General features: G+C 58.1%; 1 protein-coding gene across 1 annotated transcript in view; it reads left to right on the top strand.

Moving 5' to 3' along the window:
* Positions 1-15,305, top strand: part of SMYD2 (SET and MYND domain containing 2) — a gene marked incomplete at both ends in the record, with an annotated part of 37,726 nt that overhangs the window by 18,541 nt on the left and 3,880 nt on the right. Inside the window, 9 exons of the mRNA XM_084244772.1 lie at positions 1,552-1,662; positions 3,887-3,947; positions 4,409-4,533; positions 7,475-7,542; positions 9,775-9,877; positions 11,653-11,763; positions 12,623-12,741; positions 13,460-13,639; positions 15,069-15,177. Coding sequence (XP_084100898.1) covers positions 1,552-1,662; positions 3,887-3,947; positions 4,409-4,533; positions 7,475-7,542; positions 9,775-9,877; positions 11,653-11,763; positions 12,623-12,741; positions 13,460-13,639; positions 15,069-15,177 — 987 coding nt within the window. The remainder of the gene's footprint in view (positions 1-1,551; positions 1,663-3,886; positions 3,948-4,408; positions 4,534-7,474; positions 7,543-9,774; positions 9,878-11,652; positions 11,764-12,622; positions 12,742-13,459; positions 13,640-15,068; positions 15,178-15,305) is intronic.

The following is a 15,305-nucleotide window of genomic DNA, read 5'->3' as shown; positions in this document are numbered from 1 at the left end:
GAGGGCTGCCGGACGGTGGGGAACCCCAGGAGGCTCAGACACCTACAGGAGGAGCTTGTGTGGGGGTGTCCAGCCCCAGGGGGCCTTGTGCCGAAGTGGGAGGGCCTGGCAGGGTGGCCTGGGGGCTCTGTACAGTGACCCCTGCTCATCTGCCTTTTGCTTTGGGATGAGAAACTAGATGGTTCTGAGAATTGGCATGACCTGAGTTTGCTTCAGGGGCTGATTCCTTCTGTGGCTTTACCCTCATGGCGGTCGGAGGACAGCGGGGTCAGGGTGGGCCTGTGGGGTGGGGTTCCCAAGGTCTTGTCCCTGCCTGCAGTAACGCTTGCATGGGCTGCCCTCTCAGACCATGCCCCCATGTTAAGTGGCACCTCGTGGGTGTAGTGCCCAGGGAGGTGGGGGATGGGCCAGTTAGGTGTCCAGGCAGCGGCCAGGCTTGGTCCGGGATGCAACGGGCCAGGAAGGCACAGGGGACAAAGACCCCTCAGACGTTCTGCTGGCAGAGGCAGCCTGGCTGGAGCGTGATGGGGTGAGGCGAGGCTGGCAGAAGGAAGATCTGGGGGTCCGGCCTGAAGCCTGTCTGAACAGGAAAGGCTGAGGGGAGGCCAGGACCCCCTTCTGTGGAGGGAGGGTATCTGAAGATGTCCATCAGGTGGCAAATGTGCTCTGATGCATCTCGCCAAGAGAGGCCTTATCCCATAAACCACCACCCCCGGCTTCCTGTCCCTGTCGCACCAAGAACTGGCTTTGGTCAGGGGCCGCGGTGACCTGTGTGAAGTCCACCAGGCCTCAGCACTTCACAGGGACACCACCACAGCGCCGTCCATGCTGTCCACCCCCTTTCCACAGAGGGCTTTGTCCCTCAGCCGCCCACACTGCTCTCCGACTCCCTTGCCTGCGTCCCCCCACGGTCTCTCCCCACCATCCTTGCCCATCCTTCTCGGCCCAGGGCCTGAAAGCTTCACTGGAGAGGAGTCATTTTCCTGTTTGGTGAAATGAATCTTCAGGACATCTGTCTCCTAAGTATTGCCCAGACCTGCCCTTGTCAGACTCTCAGTTGGGTCTTGTTCTGCTCACCTCTGAGGGGCTGGTCGCCAGCCCTGTTATCTGCCCCAACGGGGACACAGAGCCAGGCCAGGCCCAGGTGCCCCTGCCCTCTACGAGGTCACAGGAGGGGTAGGCTATGCAGTGGGGGAGTGAGGGACTCCGGGAAGACCTGAGATGTGGGTGACAAAACTCAGTAAGCAGATGCCCTGCCATGACGCCCTCGGTAGACCCGTCGAGGCTGTCCAGCCATGTCCTTCTTGAGGGGTGTTTTGAGCTCCTGCTTTTCTGAGCTCCGTCGTGTTGTCCTAAAGGAAACATGTTTCACTTGACCCTAACTGGGAGGGTGTTTGCCTCCTCTCTTTGGCCACATTAATCCCGTGTGTGCATGTGTGCATGCATGTGCATGTGTGTGTGCCTGTGTTTGTGTGTGTGTGTGCATGTGTGTGTGTGTTGCTGTGTACACATCGGGAAGGGGTGTTTAAACATATCTGCTTGCCCTTCCAGAAGGCAGACTGGCCCCTGCACCGCCTGGAATGTGCTCCCATGGTGGTTTTTGGGGAGAACTGGAATCCCTCAGAGACTGTCAGGCTGACAGCAAGGATCCTGGCCAAGCAGGTGAGGAGGTGGGGCCATGTTCTGTGCATCTGGTTGGGCCTCCCTGGAGGTCAGAAGATGAGTGACCGCCCTTGGCCGCTGCTCCGGGAGAATTGTCCTGGGCTCCGTTTCCTGTCACGTCCATGCGACTGCTGGGCACCTCTCCAGGGCCAGTGGTTCTGGTTGCCCCTGGACCAGCACGTCACTCGCTGTGGGGCTGGCATGTTGCAGCACCAGGTAGCCCTGAGGTCATAATGAAATGGGGACAGAGAAACAGGGCTTTTGAGGCATGACAAGCCAGGGCACTGCTGGTCCAAGGAGTGCAGAGACAGGCCTTGTGGCTCTGGGCGGTGGTCTCAGGCCCAGGAAGGGGGTGGAAGGAGAGAGGAGGAACACAGGGGAGGGGTGGGAAAGGAGAAAGCGAGGTGAGTTGGGGGGCCCACGGACGAGGATGGAAGGAAGCCACGCCTTTCAGAAACAGGCCACATGCTCCTCTGTTCCCACAGTGCAACAGGGACACCTCATCTCCAAAAGCCATGCTGAGAAGAGTGGGGATGCACCCCAGGGCCTCCTTGTGACCCGAAGAGAGCATCCTGCTGCTGGGGAGGGCTGGAGGCGCCTGTCCACAGAGCCCCGCTAATAATAAGTCGGTGCAGGGCCTCGATGCTCTCAAGCTGAAATTTCATCCCCCTCTTCCTGAGACCTACCACCACCCCTTCCCTTTAAAACTTTCTATTTCTGGTATCAGCCAAAAGGTGATCGTAATGATGAGCTCTGTGTCCGGCCAGCAGGCCCCAGGCTGCACAAACAAGAGGGCATTCTCAAAGTCTGAGGTTACCCTCGGGCTGTGTGGCCCAGTCAGGTGCCGCCAAAATGCCACTGGGTCAGCCTGGGAGGCCAGGGCTTGCCCGGGGCATGCGTCCCAGGTTCGGAACAGCTCCCCTGGCCGACGGTTTTCTCTGCCGCGTCCATCTCTCCATCCGTGTGTGTGGCTGGCAGAAATGGTAGGAAGAGATGGGGTGACCGGGTGAGGTTTCAGGGCACACAAGGCATCAAATCAGACCTGTAGGCTCGTGGGGACGAGGGGTTCCCAACCCCAGTGAGTGTCACAGAGCTGTGGTCAGGAATGCAGAAGAGGCTGGTGTGCCTCGCTGAGCGAAAAGCCTCCCCAGGCAAAATGCCTTCGGAATCTCAGAGAAATGCCTCCTGTGAATGGGCGATTTCTGCTCCAGAAAAGGAGGATTGAAATGTTCCGGCCCCAGGAGGGTGGCCTGGCTGCCACGATGAGTTTATACCAGTTTCATTCAACTTTTATTAAAATGACTGCTACTGCTAATAGTCTGTGACATGAAAAGTTGTTACCTGGTCATCGTTTCATCTCTGTGGGACCTGCTGATTAAAAAACAGACCATTTGTATTCTAGTGCCTTGCAAAGGATTAGGGGAGACCGACCACCCCACCACCAAGGGGAAGCTTAACATGTTAACTAGGGAGGTGAGAGGGCCTGCAGACCACCTGTCTCCCCGAATTGAAGCACCAGATCACAAAGACGGGCCTGGGGCCAGCTCCTGAGCGCCGCGTTTGAACTCTTGTCAACATCAAGTTTATTCATGTTCTCAAAGCCTGACGGGCTTACTATTGTTAGCTCCTCTCAGGGCGTCTAGAACAAAGCGGGCAGCGTGTTTAAAGTGCATCTGGGCTCGCGGATCCCACCAAAAGTGTGCTTTTTGAAACACAGAATTTGAGATCATTTTCGCCTATGCTTAAAGAAAGTGGAAAATGGATGGGGGGTTCGATTTTGTTCCTTTTAAGCAGGAGAAATAATAAATAGGATGGTTCATGTGCAGACTCAGTCCTTTTAAGTAAGGACCCTAAAAAGTTGGTGGCTTGCCGCCGGCCTTTCCATAACAAACATTTTAGAGCCCACCATGTGCATCACATTATTGGGGTGTCAACATCGTGTTATCAGGGTGTCAGAGTGAGGCAGACCTTTTGTAAGGCTTTTCAGAAGGGTCTTCTGGATTTGGGTGTCAGGCAGATGCCTAGGTCCAGCCTGGCTGGCTGGAAAGGTCCCTTCCACTAGGTGTCCAGGGTGCAGGGGGAGATGCTAGGCTGTGAGAGGGAGCGGAGTCCCACCTAGCACGTCTGGGGCCAGCCCAGCTCCTGGGGACAGGACGCGCTTGTCTGTCGGCCCGTGACGAGCGCCTGCTGACGGTCTGCTGTGTGGTTTCTTCCCGACTTCTAGAAGAGCCACCCAGAGCGGACGCCTTCAGAGAAGCTGCTGGCTGTGAAGGAGTTTGAATCACGTGAGTGTCTTGTCTGTCTGTCCAGGGGCCTGTCCACCCCGTCTAGGGGAGGACACGGATGAAGACAGGAGGCAAGGTCTATGCTGGCAGTGTTTACACACTGGCCGGACCTGCAGGCCCTTTGGTGGTTGCCACCTTGCTGACATCAGCAGTTCAGCCAGCCTCAGGTACTCGACCAGGTTTCAGGGCACCCGGTGCTCCAACTAGACCACACAGGTGGCACCCCCTGCCACTCAGCTGCTAGAGCCTGTGGAAATTTCCTGTCCTGACGGGCTGGCATTTGTCCAGGGATGAGGAGAGAGGCTCGGCCTTGGCCACATGGGTCTTATCACATGGACGTGTGGGGGAGGAAGCCCACTAGGGCTGGGCCTGCCCTCTCCTGCCCAGACCCTCTTGGCGGAACGGGGCCACACTCAGGGTCCACAGTTTTCCGCCAGTGAATCATGGCTTGTCATCCGCAGATCTGGACAAGTTAGACAATGAGAAGAAGGACTTGATTCAGAGCGACATTGCTGCCCTCCATCACTTTTACTCCAAGCACCTGGAGTTCCCCGACAACGGGAGTCTAGTGGTGCTCTTTGCCCAGGTAAGCACGCTGGGGAGGTGGCTCTGCCTGACCAGCCGTGCCCCCTCAGGCCACCACCTGGGCAGCTCAGGCGTCTGTCGGCCCTTGCTAGTGAGTGGAGCTGAGTGGAAGCCTGAGCCTCTGTGGCCACAGAAAGCTTGGGGGGACATAGGGCTGCTGGCGTCCCGGGCTGGGACACCCCAGAAGCTCTCCAGAAAGTCCACAGGAGATTCCTGCCTTAACATTCACTTTCCTTCTTGTGAACCACTCCCCCTGGTATTTCTTAAATGCCCACCAGCACTGGGTGTGCCCAGGAGGGGGTCTGCCCTCCACCCCAGGGAGGACAGCCCACTGGGCCGAGCCCCAGTGGATCCAGCTGCAGGGGTGGGGGCTCTTTCCTGAAGTTTGCTAAGAAATCTTCCTGGGAGAAACCCAGCTTTACCAGCATCAGTCAGTGAAGGACCAGAGAGGCTTCCAGACCAGAGCACCCTAAAAGCCATTACAGAACTCGATGCTAGAAAACCCCAAAGCCACAGCTGTCCACAAGCATGGAAATTCCTTTACTATTCACCCACGGTATAGTTCTAATTTTTTACTCCTCATAATCAAGACATGTACTAGAGACAAAGCCTGAAAGAATCACTGGATGTGGGTCCTGCCGGGGCTGGGCCTGCACCTGCGACTAACCCACGTTGGCCACTTTCTCCTTCCTGTTCCTGGCAGCCAGGCTGGCCCCACAGCTGGGTGGGACTCCGCTCCCTCTCACAACCTGGCCTGTCCCCCACCTGGGCACTAGTGGAGGTGAGCGTCCAGGGGAGGTCCAGGAAGGCAGCTCCCTGGGGTGTGTCACCGCCTGACCAGGTGTCTCTGGGGAGAAGAGCGCACTGTACACTTCCATGCCCAGGACCTGTGCCCACTGACCCCTCATCCCATGTGCAGGAAGCTGCCCGGGGTAAGTAATCAAACTTCGGGCAGAGGTTGATACACAGATTATTTATTGTGGAGTTCTTTTAGAAAAAAGGAAACCTGGGGGCCTCCCTGGTGTCCTGGGGGTTAAGTCTCAACACTGCCGATGCAAGGGCCTGAGTTCGATTCCTGGCCAGAAAGCTGACTCTCATGGCTCAGCAGACCTCTCCTGTCTTCCCACTGCTCCCCTCAGCAGTGTATTTCAGTGGATCCACCTGTTCTGCTCCCCACTGTGTCTCTGGTGAATCCTCTCACCACACACACCTCTGGCCTACACCTCAGTTCTTGTATGCATAAATAAATAAAAATAAATCTTGAAAAAAAAACAACAATAAAAGAAATCTGAACGGCCAGTGGTAGGAGTTTGGGAACTAAATTATGGCACGGCCTTGTGATGCGGGTATATGGTCTTTACAGTTGTATTTCAAAGGCTGAAGAGGGGGGCCCATTAAGTGCAGACATTGGCTTATCAGAAAAGTCATGACACATGTTTGCATAGAGAAAAATATATTATGACTGTTCTGAAACGCAATGTGACATTAAGTGCAAAAGCAGGGTAAGAGAAGGTGTGTGCTGTGAAAATGTTCATCCTGTATTTACTTTGGACAAGCTGAAGTGAGGCACTCATGTTGGGCTGCCTTTCTCTGTGGGGTGGTTTTGCTTTTCTGCTGGGTGATTTTTTAAATTTCTTACATTAATATTGAAAAGAAGAAAAAGATGGAAGGCACCCATAATTCTTCCATTTAAAAAATCACCCATCGAGGAAAGGCTGTGCACCACCGCGCCTGCCACCCGACCCCAGCCGCCTGGGAAACACGCCATCAGCACTTTGCTGGGTCAGCCCTCGTGTGTCATGGCACTTCTTGTGCGCTGTGGAACCTGGACAAGTGGTGTTCTGCGTCCTGCATGTTAACCTGGAGTGGTAAAGACCCCCGACTGTTCAGGCCCCGGGGGTCCGGGTCCCTTCCTTGGCAACAGGGGACAGTAGCGGACTGGACTTCTACAGATTTTTTTCAAAACAAGTTCCAGGACTTTATGGGAACTGGACAGGGTGGGATGACTGGGGGAGCGGGAGGAACCCACACGAGCCGTCTCCACTGCAGCAGTGACGGGAGAGCTTCTCTTGCACAGGGGCAGGAGCAGGCCTGAGCCCCCAGCCACAGAACATTCGTGGTGAAAATGACTCAGTGTGAAATGTGGACTGATTTGGAGGGCCCAGGCACTGGGGACACAAGCAGACTCACACTTGCGCAGGGAGCTGCCTAATGTAGTGTGAACTAGACTAGTTGAGATCAAGCAGGTTAGTGTTCATCTGAGCAGCATGTACACACCAGCATGCACGCATTGCCCCTTTTTCCCATGGAAGCTTGAGAAGGGACTTTCGGTGTCCCCACAGACGACTCCAGAGTAGGAGGACAAGTGCTACCAGCCCACGCTACCCACTGGGGCCGCCGTGCCAGCCCGGGCCCCCCACCTCCATCCTGGGGGTGCTGCGGCTAGGTGCCCAAACCCCTAACTCGGCACTGAGGGCAGCTCCCATGGCGGGGCCGCTGGCAGGTGGGAGGGGCTTTGGGTGCAGAGCCCATATGTGGTCTGAACCCCTATTACAGGGTCACTGTCACCAAGTGCTTGCTCCTGACATGACTTGACCGGCCCGAGGTCGTGGATCTTTCCTTCAAGGCCCAAGCTCACTCTCTGGAGACGTTTCCAGGAGAGGGGGGTTGCAGGTAGGAGGAGTGCCTGCAGTTTGGCTTCAAGGCCATCAGCACCCCCACAAAGGAGCACATGGGTGCTGCCCTGACTGGCCAGGCTGGGGGCTTCCCCCTAACGTTCTGCTTGTTCACACACAGGACTTGTGGGCAGGACAAAGGCCACCGTGGTCTAGAACACTCGCCCGCCCAGAGCGCCTTGCTGGTTGACTTGTTGGAGGTCTGAATTTAAGAAAAGTTTCTGTCGGAAGTCTGAGCTCAGTCTCTCTCTCCCCGCCCCGCTGCAGGTGAACTGTAACGGCTTCACAATTGAAGATGAAGAACTTTCTCATTTGGGATCAGCAATATTTCCCGAGTAGGCTGAGTTTGACTTCATTTCTCTTCGCTTATTTAATGCTAATTTGAGGGTTTTTTGATTTTTAAATAACCTATTTAACTGCATGTGGCAGACAGAAATTCCGAGTGAATTAAGACCCCTTTCTAATCCTGTCAGATTTCAAAATATTTCCTCTCCATTCAAGGATCTGAAGGTGGTAGTTGGGAGGAGAGCTACTCGGCGGGTCCTACAGGTGGGGGACGGTTATGAGATTTATTTCAGGGTACGTGGAAGGGGGGCCGGGCCTGCCGGGCGGGGGCTGCCTGTGTGTGCTGGAAACTTAGCCTTGCAAGGACTCACAGTACTACTCCCCCAGCGGAGCTGGCCACAGGCCATGTGCGCACAGAGCAGTGTCCTTTGGCAACTGCTTACTGAGCCAACAGGAACACTCGGGGACTTGGGGCGCCCACTGGCTCCAGGAAGGTGGCCAGGGGCAGGCGGTGCCCCAAGCTCAGGCAGGTGGGGGGCCAGGAAGGTCTTTTCCATGGGTGGGGTGACTTCAGGCCTCAGTCTCCGGAGCTCAGGCCCTCACCCCGTGTCCAGCGGGTGGCGCTGCTGTCCTGTGTCCCTGTCATAATCACCCATGTCTGCAGCGGCCTTGCTTCTGCAGCTGCCGGGGGCCCTTGCTTCAGGGTGAAGCAAAGGCAAAGGTGACATCTGGGGTGTCTGCTGCTGCCTTTTCTTTGCACCTTCTGCATCCTAAGGACCCAGGGGGGTTCATTCCGGTCTGGGCAGAAGTGTCTGTGAGCCCCGTCGCCGGCTTTCTTGAACCAGAGAGTTAGTCGTGTCATATCCCTGTCCCTGTGGCCCAGGGGGGTCACCTGCAGAGGCACCCCCAGAGTGAGGAAGGAGACGTCGTGGGAAGATGCTCTTTGGGTCTGTGGCCCTTGGGAGGAGGACAAAAGAGAAAGGCTGCGAGGCCTTCAGCAGGCCCGTCGGGTCTTGGGGCTGAGGGGGCTGAAGGGAAGGTTGCTGCTGGGGGCCAAGGTTTTGCCAAGGAAAGTGTGGTCGAGGCAAACTGATTCTGTGCTCGGCTTCATGCTTTCCGCACCTTACAAAGATACCCAGGAGGCTCTTGACATGCGTTACGACTTCTGCAGGAATGTTCTGGAAATCTGCTTTTCTGCTGATAACAGCTTTTGTGCGGGTACTTGTCAGACTTCCCAGGCCTGGTTCCTTGCGCCCGCTTGGCCAGGAAGGTGGGGAGGGCGGGGTGGTGTCTGTGGTCACTCACCCTCTGGCAGAAAGGGTGCATTAGTGTGTGCATGTGGAGGGTGGGTGTGGAGGGAGTGGGGGGGGTGTGGGTATGGGATGTGTGGGGTGAGTGTGGTTTGTGTGTGGTGAGTGCAGGGGCCGCACCCTGTACACGGCAGCCTTGGGCTCACCACGTCCGTGTGTTTCCTCACTCCTGGGGCAGCAGGAGGGGTAGTGGCTGGGGTCAGGTGGGTGGTAGCTGGGGTCAGGTGGGTAACTGGCCACCAGAGTGACTCCTGTGAACGTGAGGGCCCCTCTGACCCCAGTTCCCAGGCAGTTATAATTGGGGGAAAATCCTTTTGGGCTGGAATCACCTCAGCACTGTGGTTTCAATGGCAGCATTTGGGGAATCAAACACCCTAGTTTAGAAATTGCTCAGAACTTTGGCCTTGTATGTCAGCAGCTCAGAGCCCCTCCCCAAGGCTGTTCTCCCTTCTCCCCGTCCCTGGGAGGCAGCAGTGAGCGGTAGGGTCCCCAGTTTACAGGTGAGGAAAGCAAGGGGCCGAGATGGTCAGACGGGCTCTTGCAGGCCTGGTGGTCACCCACCCCGGAAGCTGGCGTCACCCAAAGTGATGATTTACTCTCCTTTGCGGGGAGCATATCAGAAACCCCCCGTGATATGGGAAGCTGCTCATGCGGTGCTGGTATGGCCTCGCAGGCCTTGCTGTGGGGCGGGGTATGCTGCAGAGTCAGGGTCTGAGTCCTGCCTCACTAGCAAGAGGGGTTGTTTGTTGGGTTTGGTATGTGGCCTGGACATCACTGCAGATGTCACCTTTCACCACTGCTGGGGTTTAAGATGCTGGATGTGTCCCAGGAGTGCGGAGAAGGCTGTCCTGGCCCTCGATGGCCATAGGGGGGAGCTTGCATCTCACAGGGACCAGTTTCTGTAATGGAGCGAGCTGATGGCCAGGGTGGGCAGCAGCTGGCTCCCCGAGAACACAGTCTCTCTGGTTGCAGCGTCGCCCTGATGAACCATAGCTGCTGCCCCAACGTCATTGTCACCTACAAGGGGACCCTGGCAGAAGTGCGAGCGGTTCAGGACATCGGTCCTGGAGAGGAGGTGAGGGGTTGGGGGGCCCACGCAGGACCCCAGGCAACATGCCGGGCTCACCCCGGGATGGGTCAGCAGCTCATGGCCTGACCTGGCCAGGCACAGCATGGATGGGTGCCCCAGGCAGCTCCCCTCACCCTGGCTACCCCATGGGGATCCCACCATCGCCACTCACCAGTGCCCCCAAGAGAGGACATGCCCCAGAGGGCTCTTCATGGAGGAATCTCCAGGAGCAGCAGAACCGAGGAAGGGGGTGGGGGGGTGTTTACGCAATTGAGCCAAGCTCTTCCTCGTGACTAGTGGACGTCGGTGGGTGTCATCCCCCTGCAAGACCCAGCACTGACACACAAGGGAGGCAGCCGCTCATAGTGCCGCGGTCACAGCCACAGGGACATGTCCTGTCAGTTCCACGTCAGAACTTGGGGTGCTTCTTTGGGGTGAGGTTCACGGGGGTGAGGTTCACGGGACACGTGGCAGCAGCCTGGGGCCAGGAGGTACCTACAACTTGCCTGGAAAGGCTGGCCTGGCTGGGTGCTGGTGATGCCCTGTGCCCCCAGGTGCAGGGAGGCTCTAAGGTTGGTACTGTTTAAAGGTGCGTGTCTGGGGTCAGAGTGCCGGGTGGTGATGCATTGGTTTTGGGCAGTTATTACTGGCCCGCACCTGGGGGATTGACCTGCAGCTCCCCCAGTGCTCAGATTTATCACGAGGGCCTCCTGCTTTGGGGTCGGAGTGTCTCGCTTTCAGATGTCCTTCAGGAACAATCCTGGTGCCTCTTCTGTTGAAGCAGACTGTGACAGTGAGTCTGGGTGTCCATCTCCCTGAGCTCTTGGGCTGCCCGTGTGAGGATGGGTTTGTCCTCTGGGTCCCAGCACTGAAACCAAGTGGCCTTTGTCGCCATCTGCTGGGCATGCCTGCTTGTTGCACTGTGTCCACTCAAAAGACAGGGTAGCCAGGCCAAGGCCACTCTGCCTCCCTGGCAGGGCACCCCATTTGGGGCAGTCACAGCTTCAAGGGTGATTTACCCTTCAAAGAGGAAAGAGCCCTTTCCCCAGTGTCAGGAGTTGCCATGAGACCCCACACTGCTCTCTGGGCTGGGGGTCAGGGCCGCCCCTGCAGGTGCGCAGGCCTGTGCCGGCTCCCAGCCAGCCAGCCAGCACCCCAGCTCCTGGCAGGCCGGCGGCTTCGTGATATCCATCTGTTCCGGGCGACATGTGCCTGATGGTGTGGGATGAGCCACGGGCTGTTCCAGGGAGCAGATCCTGGTCAGGCTGGCCTTCTCCATATGCCCAGCCTCACAGACCCCGTTAGGAAAAACCAGGACGGGGTCCCATGTGCTGAAAGATAAGGTGATTCCAAGTGCCTGGCCCTGCTGGGGAAGGCCGGAGGGAGAATTCCCCCTGCATGTGTCCATGCGTGTCCACGCGTCCTCCGTGTGGTGCCACAGCTGAGCAGGCTAGGTGGGAAAGGAAGGTAATGGGGCAGGCCCAGCTGAGCGGGGTCTCTCTCCACGAGTCTAGGCGCCCACTGCCCAGACAGACCCTCAACCTGCTGCCTTTGGGGAGAGGCAGCTGGGGGGTGCTCTGTGTCCTCCAGCTGGCCATCCGGGGGATTCTGCAAGTGTCTAGACGGGGAAAGAAAGGCACCTTCTCCCACCAGGCTGGCTGGACAATGCCAGGCCTGAGCTGAGTTTAAGTCTAGCACGTCCTGAACTCCATGTGGTCCCGGGGGCTGCAGAGCATGGCAGAGCTGGCCAGGCTGTCTGAGCGCAACCTTTGGACCCACAGATTTTCACCAGCTACATCGACCTCCTGTACCCCACAGAGGACAGGAATGACCGCCTCCGGGACGCCTACTTCTTCACCTGCCAGTGCCGGGAATGCACCTCCAGAGACAAGGTGAGCCCCGCTGCCACCCGGCACCCCCCCCCCCCCGACCCCGCTGCCTCGGGACCTCCGTGCACAGGGCACCTTGGCTGACTTGGGCTGCCTCCACCAGGGGGTCTTGACCCCAAAACCCGCCCAGGGCATCCAACTGGACCAGCTCTGGTGCCGGGAGGGTGTTCCCATTATCCTGTCCAGGTGAGAGCAGGTCGGTCTGTCTGTCCGGTGGCTGTTTGCTGAGAAGTGGCCATTTAAGAGAGGTAAATGAGTGGGGGGAGCACCCCAGAGTGATTCTCAGGCCTTCTGAGCTACTTGCCAGAACATGCAGAATTTCCTCAGGGGTGTGCTGCACCGGCGCCTGCTGCCCGTAGTCTCACGAGTTGTAGCTGAGCAGACACGTCAGACGTGGCCGAGGGCCTGGCCTCTTAGGAACTGGCTAGGAAGGTGATGTTTGGCTGTTTATCTTTGGAAGAAAGTAATGGAATAGCAACTCCTCATTGTTTTGTGATTTTATTTAATAGTCCAAAGGTGGTTTTTTTCAAGGCTTAGTTTTCCTCTAGGGGGACACAAGGGTGAAACCAACGGGTGTCTGCATCTGGACTTTAGCTGAGCGTCAGGCGCTCTAGCCCATCCGTGCTGTTGCACACAGCAGGATCCCATCTCTCCCCCTCACTCCAGCTGCCTCAGGCCCCCATGCGCTCTTGCACCACAGCCTCCTCGGCCATTTGGCCATCATTGGACACATAGATTGTTCCAGTTCTTGGCTTTTGTAACTTTAAAATGGGGAGCCTCCACCTCTGTAGGGAAAATGAAGAGGCATCCCTGCCAGCGGGTTCTCAGCGATGACCCTGTGACCACGTGACGTTCCCCTCAGGATAAGGCCAAGGTGGAAATCCGGAAGCTCAATGACCCACCGAAGGCAGAGACTGTCCGGGACATGGTCCGCTACGCCCGCAACGTCATTGAGGAGTTCCGGAGGGCCAAGCACTACAAATATATCCTCGCAGCCGGCCGGGGGAGCGGGGGGGGGGAGATGGGCAGGGACCCCAGAGTCCGACAAGCTGCCCCTGTGAACAAGGCCATGCCTGGGTCATGTGGCAGCTCCTGCTCTGGCTTCCAGAGCTGGCTGAAAGCACAGTGTGGGGCAGCTTCATTGCCTAACGCTGCGAGGAACCGTCCCCAAGAGCCCTTAATTTATCAGGGCTCTGGCTTAGGCTTTGTTACTAGGTGTCACCCAATACCCCCAAGGCCCCTGAGGTAGGGACGTGGCCATTCCCAAGCCAGAGGGGAACCAGCCCGCAGAGCACACCTGTTTCCCAGGCAGCTCCAGGTGTGGCCCGCCAGCAACCCTCGCAACCACTGGCCACCTTCACTGGCCCCCTGGCCTCAGCTTGGAGGAAGGTGCCAACCTGGGCCTGCTGTAGAAGGGGCTTCCCAGTGGACTGGCAGGCGCCTCCCTGTGGTAAGTCCCACCCATGAGGGTCTGGAGGCTGCAGGTGGAGGAGGCAGGTCCTCGTCCATGCGGCCCTGTGGGTAAGGGCCTCTGGTTCCAGGGTGGAGGGCTCCGGCCCTTCAGTGTGTTCAAGAAAAATGGCTTCCTCACCTTGGACTTGGGTGGCTGTGATGGACTTTTCCGGGGGGGGGGGGGGGGCAGTGGAGCAGAGGGAGGACCGTCTGTGTCCCGCCTGGCCCTGTTGTGCCTTGACTCCAGAGCGCCCCCCAGCGAGCTGCTGGAGATCTGCGAGCTCAGCCAGGAGAAGATGAGCTCGGTGTTCGAGGACAGCAACGTATACGTGCTGCACATGATGTACCAGGCCATGGGCGTGTGCCTGTACCTGCAGGACTGGGAGGGTGCCCTGCGCTACGGCCAGAAGATCATCAAGCCCTACAGGTGACCAGCCTGCACCGGGCTGACTGGGAAGGCCTGGCTGGCCTTGGAAGGGTGGGGGCTGTCTGGGCCCAGCACCCATGGCAGAAACTGGTGAGGTCACGCTGGTTTCAAGACTCCCAGTGAGAGGCCCGTGCAGGTGCTGCTTAGTGGAGCTGGCCTGTCCCCAGACTATCAGGAGAGACGTGTGGGAGGCAGTGATCGCAGGTTGGGGGTACTGGTCAGGCACTATCCAGGTTGCAGCCCACAGCCCTTCAGGCCCGGACACCCCTTTGGCCCTGCCACTTGGGCCCCTGGTTGTGGTCAGGGGTCCCCCAAGCCCTGCTTTCCGTCACCACTGCCACCCCTTCTTACACTTCAGATTGCTGACCCCATTGGCAAGTGGGGACCCCTGGTGACCATTTCACAGCCCCCACATAGCTGGGTTTTAACACGTAGGAGAGAAGGATCGGCCGTAGGGACGCGTCCTGTTGAGGGGGTTACCTTTAGGAGGACAGCTGGGCATCGTCCACTAGCCCCACCAGCCACCCGTGGGCGGGGATGGCCTCGGTCAGGTCCTCTACAGTCCCTGAGTACAGCATTTCCCCAAGACCTGGTGGATCAGAATCTCCAGGCATAGTCCTGAAATCCCTGTGACGCCACTCCCCCCCTGCCACCCAAGGGTTTCTCATGAATGTGGTCAGACTGGGGACCCCAGAGTCTGCAGGCGCCATGGCCAGCCCTTCTGGGCTGGCCAGTAAGGGGCCCCCAGAGGACAGGGGCCCTTGACATCCCATCTGGGAAACAGGATTTGCTGCCATGGGGCCATCTCAGTCTCCCATTCTTCCCTGGGGAAGGTGAGGCAGCCTGTCTCCTGCACATGGTCCTCCAAGCCCTCTGAGCAATCTGGGGGTGGGGGGCACAGAGAATTGCTGCCTTCTGTGGGGCCACCCATCCTCCAGGTGGCCTGGCAAGCAGCCTGCAAATAAAGTCTCCCCTCCCGCCTCCCCTCTTCCACCTTGCCCCCCCCCCCCCGCCCCAGTCTGCTCCAGGGAGGTGGCTCTCTCCAAGGCCCCACTGCCTGCCTTCAGTCAAGACCAGGAGGGAATCCTGCTCCACCTAGAACCCTTGGCCTCTAGTGAGAGCGGAAACCACAGGTGGCCTTTTGCTGACTAGCGGGGGTCACTGTCACGCATTGTAGACCCAGCAGGAGGTGGAGTGAGATAGGAGCTGGGGTCTCCACGCCACAGACCCTGTGGCTCTGCCCTTCCTAGGGTTCCTGGGGGTGTGCCCAACTGCTGCCAAGTGGCAGCCAAGGTGAGGGTTAGTTACCTGCAGCACAGGAAGGGCTGGGGGCCCGGGCCAGCTTGCGTGGAGTGGTTACCCGGACTTGGGGTCACAGGGCAGGGCTTTGCAGGGCCACCCGTGACTCATCCCTGCCTTCTCCCTCCAGCAAGCACTACCCTCTGTACTCCCTCAACGTGGCCTCCATGTGGCTCAAGCTGGGCAGGCTGTACATGGGTTTGGAGAACAGGTCAGCTGGAGAGAAGGCCCTCAAGAAGGTATGTGGGAGGCCTGAGGTCAGACTTTCCTTTGCCCAGACAACCTCCCCAGCGCCCAGCCATGTTGGTGGAGTCAGTAGTCGTGGCCAGGACAGTTCTGATCCGCCCTTTGGCCATGGGCTGGGGTC

The sequence above is a fragment of the Talpa europaea genome (assembly GCF_964194135.1).
Source record: "Talpa europaea genome assembly, chromosome: 10".
NCBI classification, from domain to species: Eukaryota; Metazoa; Chordata; class Mammalia; order Eulipotyphla; family Talpidae; genus Talpa; species Talpa europaea.
This window is presented reverse-complemented; position numbering and strand designations above follow the sequence as displayed.